Here is a 16,848-nt window from a genome sequence, read left to right on the forward strand (position 1 = left end):
CTGGCTACGTGTTTGGCAAAAACAAACCAATCCTTTTACCACCAAATGAGATGTCATTATAGGCACCCTCTGGCCTCTCCCTCAGCAAAATTAGGCTATAAAAAAAAAGGCAGGTCTCCAGCCTGTTCTATTAGAGTTAACGAGAAAAACCCAGTCAAAGTCAGCAGTGCAGGGGCCTTAACCTTTCTTAAATTGGTGGCACAATTTGCATCGCTGACGGTGAGGTGAGTCAGCACGGAAGGGATGAGTTGGTCGGTGGTTAGCAAGCACTCCACGACTTGGCACGGATACCAGCTGCTGTTATGTCATTGCTGGGGATGTATTAACACCTTGCCTAATCTGTGTGCTTTCTTGGGGGGGTTATCCTTGCACCTCCCTCAAGTGTGAAATGCAGGGAGAACGCTGACAAACTCAGTCTTTGAGCGCAGAGATTCAGGATCTGGGCCAGCAGCTCATGTCAGCTTTGAGCCTCCGTTTTCCCGGGTCGTGGGGCTGTGACAGTGCAGACGGGTGCTTCCCATTAGATACTTGCAGGCACTGAAAAGAGACACTCCATTACTGTAGCACATTAGCTGACGGTAATGATAGGGCTCTGCTTACTAGTTCAGTTACGTACTGGCAATCTGGCCACTTTGCATGCTTTATTTATCAGGTATTAATTGCAACTTCCGCTTATCAACCCCAGCCTAAGTCGCTGCATCGTCCGTTGCAGCAATCAGACATTTACTTATTTTTGCTTTTGTTATTAGCATCAGAAAACTCAATTATAGGCGAGCAGGCATGCATACACAAACACACAGTAGTAGGTTTGTGCTGATGTTTTTAAAGATACACATCTGCTGATACTAAAAATAGGTCCTTGTCAGCAGCTTGGTAATTTTAGGCTCAATGAGAATTCATCCCCATGGTAACTGTACAGTTGTTGAATCATTTATTATTTGAGCTCCAAAATCACAACAGTGTCGGCAATTTTCATCCTCTGAACATTTTTAAGGACCTTTTGCAGTGTTGCAGTACTCGTTGCTCCACACCATTAATATTTATCAAGCAAACAGCGCTAGCCCTTGAACTGACTACCTGCTTCTCCTCGGCCGTATCAGGACTGGGATAGTCGATAGCAGGATGGCAGTTTAAATAGGTTTCACTTTTGTGATAACAGCAGTCCCGCCGGCGTGGCTGTTTGGCTGGGGATGGTAGGCACCAAGCCCTGCAAACTCCCGATTGGCAAAATGAAACTTTAAAGTGTGGACCTAAGCCTCAGTCTTTGTCTTGAGAGCCAGAAAACAAGATATCTCAGGTCTCTCTCTTGCAAGAGGTTTTGCAGATAAGGGGCTGGTGGTTTTTAACCGCGTAGATAGATGCGGTTGACTCCAAGCCGGTGGGGACACACACTGCCTGGCTTTGTGGAGATAAAAGCTGTTTGTACTTTCCCTCGCTTACAGATAATACTTATTAGCCATCTTGTGCTAAACCCAAGAAAAGTCAGACGACTTGGCTGGCAAAGCATAAGGTGAAGCTCAGGTCCCGTGAGCCCCGGGGTGGCTCTGACTCCGCTCCCACGGAGCCTTTCACCCTCCACGGGTGGGACTGGGGAAGCTGGGCAGGACGGGGCAGGGGGGCAGTGACCGCCGTCGGGCGTGAAACAACAGAAATAACTCAGCAGCAGAAACGCTTCCATAGCACACAAATTGCATTGAAATGGGGTGCCTGAGAGCGATTTCATGATGGATTAAATCACAGGCATCAACTCCCTCCCCAGCTGCCCGCATTATTTTTGTCGCACCATTGCTGGCCATTAGATTTACTCGAGTGCGCAATACGGCGGGCTGTTACATTTTAGGTAGAAAAGGTTCAGTTCCTTTTAGCCTGACAAACTGGGATCTGAAAGACTGACCCAGAAACACAGACACTATTCCCAGGTGCCAGCAGTTGTAAAGGGATACACTTAACAGAGCTGATTCCTCCTGGGTTAAAAGTTATAGCTATTATATACTGCCATGACTGATGCCATATTTTTAGCTCAAATGCACTTTCATTGTGTGAGCTTTTAAGAAGCTCTTGCACAAAGTAATCTGCAGGGTGCTTTTAAAGTGGCTTTTGTCTTATTAGTTAGTTGAGTTGAACACAGCGAAATAAGGATGTGCAAGTGCCTCGTACAGCCGCCCTGCAGCTGCCTTCCACCTTAAGCAGCTTTCTGTAAATCTGTCAGTACCCAAAGCGTGTTGTGCATCACCCGTACGGGATTTGTCAGGTGATCTTGGTGTGCGCTACGGGGAGAGCCAGCGTCTGCTCTCAAGGGGAGCTCCGTTTCCCCTCCTGTGCAAGTGTATGATCACCACCGATGTCAGTCCAAGTCACCTATGTGTAAAGAGACAATACAGTGCTGTCCCCAAGGGCAGGAGCAGGGGAAAGTGGCCCATCCGCGAACCAGCCCCCACCACCGAAGTCCTCTCCTAGAGAAGTGGCAGCTCTTTATTCTTTATTCAAGCATCTGGTTGCTCAGTCTGTTCATTTAATTAAACCAGAAATTTCCTTCCCTCCGGTTGGTTCAGCCACTATACATTTATCCCAAAGCACACAGAGAGATGGATTTGGAAGACACTGCCTTTTTTTATGTCCACCTACCAGTCTCCATCTTCCCGGGCTGGAAAGTGTACTCTGCGGCCACAGCCTCAGCTGGCGGAGGTGCTGCCGGGTCTCACCGCGCCGCAGCCAGAACGTTTCAATAGGAGAATTACTCGCCTGTAGCATCCAGAAAGCTGGTCACAGCTCACAGGTTTTATAACAAGTTGGGAGGGGGAAAAAAATCACCTGCACAACAGAGCAGAAGCGGTGCTTATTTCCAAAGTTTTTTTCGACTTGCCAGGCAGTGCTGGGCGGGCGGCTCAGCTCTGCCCCGCAAGCTGCTGCTGGTGGAGATGGGTGGCTGTACCAGAGCCCCCCAGCTCTTCCCAAACACTGTTTTCCCCTTGTCATGAAGAATGAGGATCAGAGTAATGACCTCAAATACACAGCTACTGCCCTGTGGCATACAGCTAACCACAGCACCCAGTTTTATGTCGTCATCCATTTATTCATTTTTACCTTATTATACTTTTTAATCCTGCTTGTGAGTGGGGGACACAGCAATGTCGTGTGATGCCCTGGCAGCGTTGCTGACCACAGGCCCCTGCAGCCCATGAGCTCATGGGGTTGCACAGACATACCCCAGGGTACCTGCACAGTCGGAAGCTTTAACCGGGGCCAGCGAGGGTGTTATTGAACCTTTAGAGCAGCTGCAACTGGTGACTGCGCACAGGAAGGAGACCCAACCTGCCTGAGACTTGAAGACCAGGCTGGGTTTGAAACTTTGGCTGTAATTTGTCTCCTCCAACACAGGATGGATGCTTTTTTATCTGAAGTCAGAAACAATGAACGTGTGATTCCATTCTGCTATTTTTGCAGCTGCTGTCTGAAAAAGAATCAAGTGTTAAAACCCATCTATCAATCAGCTCTATCTTACTAGCTTTTTCCATTTGGTTGTAACTGTATTTTCCATCTGAGATGTTGGTTAGTAAAAATAGCCCAGCTACAATTTGTATCAGGGTAGTGACAAGGGTCCTTTAACCAGGAATGGTGCCCAGGCAGAGGAGTGCTCTAGAAATGTTGCCACTCCATAACTTTGTGCTTACTTACAATCCCTTGTAAGAAACATTTATTCCATGTAACATCCTTTCCCTCTCCACCCTGCAAGCAGATTTCTACAGGCTGAAGCTTTTTAATAAATGGGCTCCTTTGTTCTTCGTTTAGTGTGTATCTTGCACCCCGAGTTACACACCAGTCTCCTAAGAGATGTGGGTGAAGCGCTGCTGTGCCATTTCAGGTGGCGTGCACATGCCAGACGCTGTCGCTGCCTGCTGAAAGCTGGCTCAGCTGATGGCTGGGGAGCTTGCAACGCAGACGCCTCCCTCTATAACCTCACACCAGCTTTGATACAGGGGCTGAGACTGGAAGCAAAGCAGGGCCAGGGATGCTCTCCTGGTTCTTGGCAGCCAGAGGAGCAGGCGGAGGGACGCACAGACTGCACAGACAGAGCCAGCAGCCTCCGGATCACAGCAGCCCATGCAACTCCCCACCTGCGTGGATGGACACAGGACATGGGGTTTGACGTTAGAGATCTCAGAGGGAACGCTCACAAAATCCCATTTTTGCTGCTGATGCTTCGTTATACCGTGATGGATTCTCTCTACAGGCAGCAGTGTGTGACAACTCTATAAGAAGAAAACCAGGCTTGCTGATTAATCTAGGCCATCTTTAATTTTCTCTGTGCTCATTTCTGTGCATTCTTATTTAATTCCTGTGCTATCATGGAGGGTGCTCACTGCTAAGTCCACCTAAATGTGACTGCAGCCATGTGAGAGAGGACCTCCCTCCTTCCTTCCCCATCAGGGATCTGGCTGCAGTGGGGCTGGCACAGCCTCAGCCCCTGCCCAAACCCCCCCAAACTCCAGCAGTAATTCACAGCAGGGCCTCAACACTCCCACCCCAGGCTCCATGAGCGTGGTGAGCCTGGGACCACTCTTTTATCACCAGTCAGGCTCAAAACTCAGTACGATATCAGTTGTCGATAGCTGGGGTAGACAAGGCTCATAGCCTTTGTGGTGCAAACCACTCCTGCATTTTGTTTCTCTTCTGTGGTGCAATGAGACTGGGTGGGATAAGCTTCTGCCACCTATTCAGCTGTTGCAGGAAGCCTTGGTTGAGTGTGGGGCGATTCGATGTGCTAGTGCTACCATGAGGGTGAGAGCAGAGCACCGTGCCTCCAGCTGGCCTTCCCTAAATTTCTCCCGGGTCTTTTCAGGCTGTTCCGTTGCCTGGGATCCTGTGATGCTCTAGTGACATCCCAGTGTTGATGGTGGTGCTACTTCAACTCCCTGCTCGTTCCTGGCTCTGCACTGGGGCTCCCCTTGACTGTGTGGCCACCGCTGTTGATCCAGCTCCAAACTGCGATCAGTAATAGGGAACTATTACTGGCTAAAGATCTCTGTTGCTTCTCTATGCCCAAGAGTGCCCTTGGACCCTCAGGGCCGTGCCCAGGATGCAGGGCAGTGTGCGGTGGTGCAGGGCCGGCTGCAAGCATGGCCAGGGAGGAGGAAGGGATTTTTGGTTGGGGTTGCTCTCATAGTATGAAATCATGGCCCCTGGGTATGAATGGGGGCATGCATACCTTCTAGGCAGAGGTGATACCTTTCATTAACTGGATTGATAAAGTTGAAAAAACCCCAAAGTTTGGGTCTCCAGGCCCATCCTTGGGTATGATATTTCTGTTTTCAGACATCTCATAGGCAGTCAGAGCCAGTCAGGGTATGGTTTACTGGAGTTCATGGGGGCTCCTTGCTCAGTTATGGCTATTAAATCGGTCCTCTCCCTCAAGCCCAGCCAGGCTGATGTGTGCAGCCACATCTCTCACAGCACTAACTGAAGGGGTGGCGTTGGTATTTAATAACTTTTCTCAGCATGGCCATGGTACTTTTTCAGCTGTTTTCCAGCACAGTTCTGTAGCCAGTGCTTTGGTCACACATCCTTTCAACAGGGTTTGCTCAGACTCTGTTACTGAAGTGTCTCATTGCAGGAGGTCCCACAGCAGACCAGGATTACACATACCCTGGGGAGATGCAGGTACTGAGCCAAGTAACTGCCACACAACATGCAAGAGCCACAGGAGAACATTTTTTATCACCATGCTCCACTTCCACGGTGAAAACAAGTTTTTTTTCTTTGTTTCCAATTTAGCACAGCATGACCTTCCATCGGCTTCTCAAACCAAGCAGGGCAGAGGCAGCAAAGGTGGACAAAAGCAAGCTCATCTTGCTTACGCTTGCTCTGACTGCCCAGGCTTGTTAGCCAAGTAGCCTAGCTGTGAACTGCAGTGTTCAAAAGGATCACTTGACTCCCTTTGTGGGTGAGGATGCAGGCAAGAGGGGCTGCTTACATCTCTGTTCAAGTGATTAATGATTAAACAACAACAGAAAAAGAGTCCACGTGGATTCACGAGCCAAACGTGCCTGTCTGAGCACACACTGAAATAACCGGTTGCTTCAAGGTGGTGCTGAGCCCGGCAAACACACCGGCTCCTTCCCTGTGGCATGGGACCAGAGAGGGACAGGGGCTGGACAGGGGATGCTGGGGAGTGGGCTGTGCCTGCCCCTCACCACCCTCTCTGCTGGGGGAGTACCGCCACGCTTGCGCAGGACTCCTGGTGCTTTGGGTCCCTGTACCGCGCCTCTCGCCCCCTTCCCTCCCCTCCAGCACTGTCCCCCTGCCAGCCCTTCTCCCCCTGTGAGGGGCACGGCCCGGCTCTACCCCCTCCCCAGCTCCGGAGAGGCCAAGGAGATGACCTTTGAGAAAGAGCAGGGTGGGATATATAGGTGGGAGCATGAAAAAAGGCAGAAAGTCCATACTCAGGGAAGTGGGTGACAGAGGGGGAGAGGGCATATTCACCCTCCCCCTCCCTGGAGTGCTTTGTATGGGACGGGGTTAGAGTCTTCTCTCTCTTCTCATTATTTTGGCCAGTTTCTACCAGCTCTGCATTTTAACAAGGTCCCTTGCTGAAAGCGTAAAACTGTAAATGTAAAAAAAAAAAAAAAAAAAAAGCCAATGCCAGTCATTGCATTTTTCATTGCAATTTGCTGCTTTCTGGCAGCATTGCTTTTAGGATCTTGCCACATGTAAGATCTTGAAATACAGCAGTCCTAGCATTCGAGGCTGTTGGCAGCGATAAAAGCGTCCTGAAAAAGTCTCCTTAGAGGACGGCACTGCTGCAATTCAGACACCAGAACATACACAGCTTTGGTTGGCAAGTTACTAATTATGGGTTAAAAACACTTCGTGGTCACAGACTTGGGGTATTCCTTTGCAATTTACTTGAATCAATGTATATTTATTATTAGCTTGCAATCTTTGAGAAGAAAACAACCAAAACCCACAGACCAAAATATAATTAAAGACTTGAAGTATTGTTTGGTTTTGGCGGCTCAGGGTGCACGGTAGGAAATTTAGGACAAGAAATTTCACTGGCAAAATGGAGAGCACCAAGCTCTCTATAGCTGCCCACAGGCAGTGTGGAAACTGGCTTTTCCCAACACCCGCGTAAAGCTCTTGCTGTCGCGAGATGTTACAGCGAGATTTTCCTTTGTTTTGCAAAAGTGCAAATAGAAAAATAAAAATTTGCGGGCAGAATTTTTAGGAACTCCTTTACGCTTAAAGAAATCTTACCCTAAATGTGAGGTGTTATTTTCACAGGAAACAAATTGTGATAGAATTCTCTTTTTTTTTAAAATTGTTTTAGAATGAGAAAAAGATTGTAATGTTCCTAGTTAAACAGTGTAACATCATGCTATGCAGGCTGGCATACTGACCACAGAAAGCACATAAGTGTTAGACAAAAGCTTATTTAAAAAAAATTCCTTAACATTAAGCTCTTATAAAAACTACATGAAATACATAAATATTCAGTTTTAGATTTTTAATTTGGGATTTTAAAATACAAGTCAACATGATTGCTGAGACTCAGTTTAAAATAAAAAAAAAAGAGAAACAGGATGAAGGTGTAGCAGGCTGAATACTGGACATACTTTTATTATCAGAGTAAACAAAGTTGTCATTCCTTAGGTTATCCAGGCTAGTGGAAGGTATAGTAAGCTTCTGCAGTTTAGATTTTTTTTTTTAAACATATAAACCCATTAGATTTAAAAACATGTTTTACTAAGACTGTAGCTCAGAAGGTGAATTTCCTCCATGTAATACAATAATTTTAAATACTGTCTTTATGAAAGTATAATATATATTTTCACAATGTTTGTTCAGATTAATTCCAGTTATTACGTTCATATTACATATTATTTACACATCTGAATACCTGAGTGATAGATTCACATCTCAAGTTCAATTAATAATCTTAACCTCAGAGAAAGTTACATTGTGGAATTGGACTTTCATCTTTATTGATGGAGTTTCAGGCTTTCCTGCTTAAATAAATAAAATTGCCTCCAGCTGAGATCCTGTGCCTAACTGAGGTAACTGAGATATTTAAAGATATCAAAGCTGTGAGATTTTCCAATTAATCTTGCAAAAAGAAAACCAAACATATGCACGTTTTCCCCTTTTGTAGGAATTGCTTAATTTCTAGTTTGTTTGATTTCTGAAACATACAACCGTTATAATGGGGGCATGGTACCCTACTCAGCTTTAGGTTAAATGACATTTAATATTGTTGTAATAAATTAAAAGACTGACTTATTGAAAAAGAATATAAAGGATTCCATTCTGAACTTAATAAATAGAATTCAAAGAATCCCAAATATGACAGAGGTTGTGAAAAGCAACACAAGACCCAAGTCAGATCATATACATTAGAATGTGCATCTAACTTTATAAAATCTAAGAAGAAAGCGGTATCATCATAGAAAACAAGGCTGGCGGGGACCTGAAGAAGACATCTAGTCCACATCAGTGCCCAACAGTGGGATCAGCTATACCAGTGCCATCAGCTATACCAGTGCCATCTCTGATGGGTGCTTGGGCAACCAGTCCCAAAAGATTGCCAGGAGTGGAGACTGAGCAGCCTACACAGGCAGTCCAGATCAGTACTTAACTATTGTTAGTATGGGAAGGTTTGTTCTCACATCCGCCTTAATCCCTGGCTGTAACTCCATCTCTCTCTCTCCTGGTCCCATCCACAATGGGAAGAATTTATTCTTTCTCTCTTCATAGCCATATTTTTTATATGCTGTTCTCATACCACTCCTCAGCCTCCTTTTCACCAAATGAAGCAATCCCAATGCCTTCAGCAGGCCCCAGGAGCCATTTTCACGTCCTGTCTGTTCACTCTGCTGTTGGTCCCCACCTTTCTGCAATTTTTGTGCCAACTGTTGGCCATAACTTTTCACTTAAGTTTTACCAGCACTGCATAGACGACTTAGAAAACTTCAAGAGCATCCCAAACAAAAATCCCATTTGTGCAACCCAACGTGAGGTTTGCTTTTTTTTTTTCCCCAAAAGCATTTAATTATTGTTGCATACAGTTTGCAATTCATTTTTCCAAACCTTTTCTGCCCTACTGCTTCCCATCCACTCACTCCCTATCTGTATTTGCGCAGTTGGGATATTCCTATGCAGTTAATATGCAAATGGTCTATTCCACCATCACTCCCCAAGTGGCTCATATAGGCTAATTTTCTCTCTGCATAACTATTAATTTATAACTGTGCTCCAAAATTAAAGGCAGAACCATCTTCTCTTTCTGAGAAGTTGGAAATACCATTTTAAAATATTTTGCATCAATAAATCCTGTTCAATATACTCATGCTTACAGAATAGTGATTTAAAAGAAGGTTCTGGCAAATGCTTCAGACTGTAACAGTGTGAAGTTTGCCAGAAGAAAATATAAATCTAGATTACTATGGCTGTAGTGATTGCAGGAGGGTAGCACACAGGAAAGAGAAGAGCAAAGAAATAAAGGAAAAAAAATGAAAGGGGGGGAATTTTAAAATTAGATAGCCTCATTAGCATTATCACTTGTCTTGTCTGGAAGAGTTTTCCTACTTTGCTGTTGTCATTCCCTCCCACACCCCCTTTTTTTTTTTCTTCTCTTGTACCTACTTTCATAGACACCAAGGCACTGTTGTGGCTTTGGTCTCCAAACTAAATACTGCTATAGGAGGAACGTAAGCACCCCATACCCAAAGCGCTTTATAGGACCTCTGTTTTAACCGTTGAGGTTTCCCAAGGGCCTCCCAGGAACCATAGCATGAGTTAGGTCCTAGAATTTTGCTATTCTTTCTGCTGAGTTTGGGGAAAGTGAGGGAAGAAAGTGGCTCCAAAGCCACGAGGGACTCCCCTCCCATGGCTCCTTAGTCTAATAAGAACAGAGGTGACAGATTTACCTCATACCACTATTGGTTACAAGGTGGATTCAGTCCCTTCTCAGGCTGCAACACTGCGAAAGCCTGTTGCTTTCTTCTTCTCAAGAGAATATGCAACCAAAGGAGCACGAAGGTGCAGCCCTTCAGCCACAGTTAGAAGAGGTATTTGGGAGAACAGGAGAAGGAAAAGCTGATGCTGAGCTCAGCGTCTCCAGCAGATGCAGGTCCCAGGGCCTAAGGTCTCCACCCTGGACCATCTATGTGGTTTAGAGGGTCTTGGAATAAAGCACATACACAGCTCTGAGCACCGGTCTCTGGGAGAGGAATTACCTTTGAGGTGGTAGCACTCCAGCTGTGCTTTCCAGGAGAAGCTGGACCAGCAAGGAGGAGTCCATCAGATAAATGCTTTCCCACATAAACCTCCAAGCACATTTTTGTGGATTTGTTTGTTTTTAAATAGTGAGACAGGTCAGTTTGCCAAATACCTTATCTTGTTTGGCAGTAACTTTCTCTTCTTTGGAAGATAGTTTCTAACGTGCAGCAGAGACGGGTTGCTTGTGGCCAATTTCAAGAACAGATCAGCTTGCAAAAGCCTCAGTTCTGTAAGATTTATTTTGAACATGCCAGAGAACCTATCCCAAATATAACTTTTTGCCTCACAGATCTCTTTATTTCAGGGTTTCTTTTCCCCCCACTCCCCTTTGAGTATAATTGCCCAGTCCTAGGGCAGGCAGGGAGACAGATGCTAAAAGACATCAGTTATTTAAGTAAGAACATGTACATAATCTGATTTCTTTGCCAAGAGTGACCATTGTGGTGCTAGGTTATAGTCAAAGTATACTTGCTGTAGTTCAGAAAGACCAAACTCAAACAACTGTCCCTGCCTGACCCTCCCTTAAAGTAGACTAGGTGGTGGGTTTTACAGCAGATCATGATTCCATCTCTTAAATATGGTATCATTAAACACCAAGTAGGGTGAGTAGAGCAAGAAGTGGAAAAATAAAATAGTATGACATGAGTGGTTAACTGCATTTCTCACTTTTTGACTAGGTAGTGTGATCAAAGTTTGAAAGTGTCTACTGCTGTAAGCCATTTAAAATTTAAATACCTGAATACATCAGAGAGTGTATAAGATAAGAATCAGAGACAAAGCATTTAACATCCTGTACTTATATTTTTTTTTTTTACAAAGTTACAGCATTTTTTCCCCTCAGATAATCCATTTTACATTACTAATTATTTCTGTGCCATGTAAAATATGCCTGTTAGAATATGTTGAAGTATACAGAGCACAGAACAATCAGACAAATATGTACAAGACAAGAAAACAATGTTTTTTTAATAAAAATGTCAAATGCACAATTAGAGGTCTTAAAATACTTTTAAAAAAACAACTTTAAACTGTGTGCAAAATTAGTTAAAAAAGACTTTTTTGCTATTTCAAAGAACATAGTAGATCAGACCTTGGAGGTTTAGGCTAAACTATTTCTGTGTTAAGAGCAGCTTAATACTTTACCAAGAAGAAACCCTTGAGGACTTGCTTGATTTCAGCACCTGTGCTCTCAGTGAAGGGCTTAGTGATCTGTGTGCACATTGCCTGTGAAAATTGTGCATTAACTTTCTTAAAGTTAGAGGTCCACCTGCTGATTTCCAGAGTTCTGATGATTTTTCTTGAGCACAATTGGCTTGAGCAGTGGTAAAACTGGGAACATAATCAAAATCTCCATCTAGGCTCGCTGTGTTTGTTCAAAACGTCAGAAAGGGTGGAGGAATCTGCATGGAAGAGTTATGCAGGTCACTGAACCCCATGATAAAAGCAAATTTTAATTTCTTCATTTTCAAGATATCAAATCTTTACTGAAGGATCAAAAGCTTTAGTTTCCACCTTACACACACAGCATTTCAATGACGTTTTCTGTTAGAGCGAACAGTGTTTCACTAAGAGTATGCCAGACTTTATTCAATATTACACGACCCTTTAGTTTTCATGATGAAGTTTTACCATCAACTCCTATGTGGCAATGCCATTACCATCCCTCAGTGCCTGTTTTGCTCGCTTCTACCTTTGCTTCTCTGAGCTGACACAGATACTCACACAGTATCAGTAAAACTGATTTTTACAGTAAAGCAGTAAACTGGATTGGGTGAATAGTGCCTGAAAGATGAACCCTTTTTCCCCACAGGTTCTTCCAGTTGGTTCAGCTTTCCTGACCTGGGTCACCGCATGGCAGCGCTCACCATAGACAACCAGCTACAGGTGGATGGGAAGCAATGTAGCATAGTTTAGGACAGGATGCTACTAAGCATCTACAGCCTTAGATTATTAGTTACGTGGACGGGGTTTAGCTTTATCAGCTCAGCCAAAAAACAGTTTGCTGGCCAACTAGCTGAGATGGTCACTTTTGTTTTTACACATGCTGTACTTCACTTAGCAGGACTCAGAGCAGATGACAGCAAGGTGATGCTGCAGACGAAGATTTTGCCCAGAAGTGGATTACACCCTGGGCTAAGTTGCCTTTGTGTCAGAGAAAAGGAAGAATGAAGAAGAGGGCATTTTTTTGTTATTTTTCAGAGGGGAAGGTGAAGAAAGTAATAGAGGAAAGAAAAGCACCTGAGAAATCCTATAACTTCTTTGACTATGTATTTTTTAAAAGACTAGAGATTACAGAAGAATTTTTCATAAATATATTCCTATATCTTCCTTTAAGACTGCTGCACATGATAAAGCATAAAGTGCAGCCACCAATACACCACTCTTCAGTTCCACTTGCTTTTTTTGCGCAAATGCTTTCTGGGTGACCTCACCCTTTGACTGTTCCTATACAGAGGATCAAGTAAACCAAGCTTGAAAGGCTAAAATAGCCTGATCAGAAAGCTTACAAAAGCAAGAGAGTAGCTGCCAGTTATACAAACACAGTCTACTTCATTGTGGCAATTTTACATCAGCACAAGGTTCAGAAATCCGATTCTGTAGTTACCTAAGAAAGTAGCTCATTCTGCCTAACCAACGCTATATCCTAGTGCATTGCTAGGAGAGTAACATCATCTCTGCACTTTGCTCCTCAGGAAACTGGAGGCTCTCAATCCTGATATTAAAGCTTTAGGTAGCATGCATTTGGAGCCCTGGGAAATACGCAAAGCAGCAGCCCATAACAAGACTAGAGTAGTTAAAATCCTTTAAATGATGGCTTTAATAGCCAACATCTTACATATTGCAGCATGACATTCTGGACATAGCAGAGAGTAGCTATGTTCCCAGGGCAGCAAGTGAAAAATTATGTTGAATATCGTGGTTATCTGAAGCAAACACTTATGATAACCCCAAGCCCGTCTCCTGGGGTTCATTATCCTTACCTTCTCTAGGGAAGTCTAACTGCTGGGGCCTTTAAATGCAAATCCATTCTTTGGACACTGTCCTGGCCGGATCATTTGTGTGTACAAGTCCATCCTCTGCTGCATACTACAAACACAAGTTAAGATAGAAGCAATCAGAAGCCAAACTAGTGCAGAAGAGAGCGCCAGCAGCTGGCTATGCTACCTTAACCTTTCTTAAAGCCCTGGGCAGATATCAAAGTTCAGGCCACATAGACATTTGTAACTCTCCCATCACCATGGCATCAAGAGCAATTCAACAACAGAAGCTACACAGGGGTAATCAACCTCCCCTAACAGGACAACACATGGGTACACACAGTACCTTGTTGACGACTACTGTCTCCAGACCCTGGCAGTCACAACTGACTGGTCTCGAGAGAGTGTCCCTGGAGATCAGAGACAAACACACCTCCTGTACAGCTGGAGCCACACATACTCTTGAAGTCTCTAAAGGAAAAGTTAAGTTCACTACTAGGTAGCTCCACATAGGCCATTTATCTCTGAAGTTGTCCTAGCACTGAGGGATGGCACTGGCTTCTCCTGCCTATTATACAATTTTAAGATGAAAGTAAAAAAGCAAATAAACCCTGCAAAAAGCCCATACTTCTTGCTCAAAGCCACCTTGATCATTTTGCTTGATCTCCTGAGCATGGCTTCAAGCACCTACCATTTCCATCAGCATTTTCATACTATTCCTTAGACCTAGGATAGCTTCCCCAAAACACACTAGAAAAGTAGTTTCCACACCACCTCCACTTCTGTTCTCCAAACTTGTGGCTATAAAAATACCATGGGAAAGTTTCTGCTGGGGACTATCAGTCTTTCCTTTGCTTGCTTACATCTGTGCTTAAATCCTTAGCTAAAATGATACTCATGAAGAATAAGTTTAGCCCAAAGGCCACTGTCCCAAGATTCCTTGCAGAGGAGTCATCCCTCCCCATGAGTGCTACAGTGTTAGCCTGTATTCAATCTCTCTAAATCAAAGCTAATCTTCTTGAGTTTCTCTGCGCTTTTGAAGTCCAGTAGGTGCATTTGCCTCCAAGCATATGTTCTCACCGCTGTTTTCAGTCTTTCCCTTCCCCAGTTCCCACTATTTGCAAAGCCCTAGGATATATTCATACAGCACAGTATGGAAGAGGATAGCTCAATAACAGCAGGCAACAAGCAAATCCAGCAGACAAGAGCCATTCCTGGACACAACATAGAGATGTTTATGGTTTCCCTTCAGACAAAAAGTCTTCAAGGAGTTTCACTAAGCAAATGCAATTGACTGAGGTCTAACACTACTACTTCTACAGTGAACAGCTATCCATGTCTAGAAGGAGAGCTGTTTTTCTACAGGAACTGCCTATAATGCTTGTTTATCCCCCCAATATCATGTTCCTAATTCTTCACTGGTGGCTCCACCAGATAGCAGAGATGCTCTAATGTCAGAGATGATACTTGCAATCATATATATCAGTTTTGAGCCTATTGCCGGAAGAACAGCTATGGAAAGTTAAGATTTTATGCTGTAGAGTAGCATCTTCATACAAATTTATCACAATACAACACTTCCCACTAATGGTTCCCTGCATGCCTTTTCCATAATATTAATAATCTTATTAATCTCTAACAAAAATACTACCACAGCCACTATACCTATGTACTAAACTTCTCAAGCACAAGGTCCAGCCGTCAACTTATGACACTAAGGAGGCTGAAAATAAGTCTTGCCTCCCAGTGCACCATTCAGCTTTGGAGCCTATTGCCACCATATGCTGCCTACAACCACAAAGTTTTAAACCTATCTAAAGAGTAAGGAGATGAATCCATGGCAGGTATGACCATCTGTGGTTTGGATGCAAGCTCCAGATCAGCACCCACCATTACCTATCTGCCAAATACCTCTGAGGAAGAAGCTCTCCACAGCTGCCAGCAATGCTAGCGAGGTAGTATTTGCTTTTATTTACATATATTTCATGGACTCTTTAGACACAGCATCTTTGGTGGTCAATGGCAACTGCCGCAGGTTAAAGGCAAGTACCACAAAGGTTCATGCTTGTCTTGCTTTAAAGCAATATTGATGCCACGATAGTTAATATAATTTATTCAGGAGTAATCAAAAAATACTCTAACACCCAAAATACTCCAAGCTCCTAACATCTACAAACTATGATATTCTTTGTCAGGTCTTTTATAGCCTTATTCAAATTGCCACAAAACTATAGCTAGTTAACAGACCCTTGTTTTGTTTTGATTTAGTAGTTCCAGCAAGTATCCTCTTTTTGCTAAAATGTCAGGAAATCCATATGAGTTTTCGGCTACTGCTGGACACACATATATACATATAACATTTAATAAAAAAAATTTACTCTTTGTTTCACTGAACAAGACACACCCCCAGACTATTTGCAACTGCATAGCTTTGTGGAAAATGTCATTAACATGAATCCTTTTGGCCAGACAGCTGAAGCTACCAAAAAAGGGTAATTTGTGCATCTGAGATAAGAAAACAGAACACTGTAAGAGAACTTAAGCTGTAGAATAGTTTAAATTTTTCTAGAATCCTCATGAAAACAACCCCATTACTTCCAAAACTCATATGAAGAGCAAGGAAAGAGACCTTTTTCCAGTTTTTTTTTCAGAGTTGATTCTTATTGGGGGGGGCGGGGTGCCCAACCACCAAACCAGATCATGACGCAGCTTTGAGGTAAACTAAAAAAAAAAAAAACAAAACACCAAAACCAAACAAGAAATCACCAGAAAATAGACCCACAGCAAGACAGACACCTTGGGCAATCTAGCCTTCCTTTTGAAGAAGATCCCTTGTCTTTGGAAGGTATCACTGTTAAACTGGAGTTCCTCTGCCTCTCTGGCCCTTGCTGAGAGGGTGGGCCACGAGAGCCTTGGCTGGGCATCCCAGGGAACAGCTTTCCCACTGTCCCAGCCACTTGGCCCTGGTGCTGAGCCCTTGCGTGCTTTCTCCTCAGCTCTAGTAGGACAATGTTCAGGGGCATAGAAGTGCTTCCCCTTCAGTCCTCTCCCCCCTGCACCCCACTTTATTATTTTTGCAGATATTTTCTTATCTGCTTTAGCAGAAGTCAAACATTGCTGTTTAAAACTCCAGCTATTCAGGCTAACCCTGCTGGCTTTTCACTGAGATGCTACAAGCACTCGCTAATTTATAACACCACTTTGGAGATAAAGGTAACAGCTTCAGCACCAGGTTAGGCTAAGGGCCCTACCTGCTCTAATTACTGATACAAGGTAATATATGCACTGTCCCCAGCCATTTCTGCGTTCCCCCAAACTGAGGGGAGACAACTTCCTAGAGGAATAGCAATGAGCAGCTTAGGAGTGGTCGTGTCTCCAGACGGAAAAGCAGCAGATAGAGGACACCAGTAATGAAAAGCATCCAGGGAGGGATACAGGACAAATAGCTATCCCAGCTTATCTTATCTAGCTAAACTAACCCCAGGAACAGTTACTTGCATGTTTTACATAGTGTCAGAGAGGATTTCTACAGCCGTTCTTAGTAGTTGCATATTACTATATAATGATGCAGTGCAAGACCTTAACTCTTTATTTC

The 16,848-nt window shown here is 44.0% G+C and overlaps 1 protein-coding gene across 1 annotated transcript in view; it reads right to left on the reverse strand.

Moving 5' to 3' along the window:
- Positions 1–13,271: 13,271 nt before the first annotated feature.
- ESRP1 (epithelial splicing regulatory protein 1) overlaps positions 13,272–16,848 on the reverse strand; it is a 32,524-nt gene continuing 28,947 nt past the window's right edge. The window contains exon 14 of the mRNA XM_059815267.1: positions 13,272–13,362. Coding sequence (XP_059671250.1) covers positions 13,272–13,362 — 91 coding nt within the window. The remainder of the gene's footprint in view (positions 13,363–16,848) is intronic.

This window comes from Gavia stellata, chromosome 3 (genome assembly GCF_030936135.1).
Source record: "Gavia stellata isolate bGavSte3 chromosome 3, bGavSte3.hap2, whole genome shotgun sequence".
In the NCBI taxonomy this organism is placed as follows: Eukaryota; Metazoa; Chordata; class Aves; order Gaviiformes; family Gaviidae; genus Gavia; species Gavia stellata.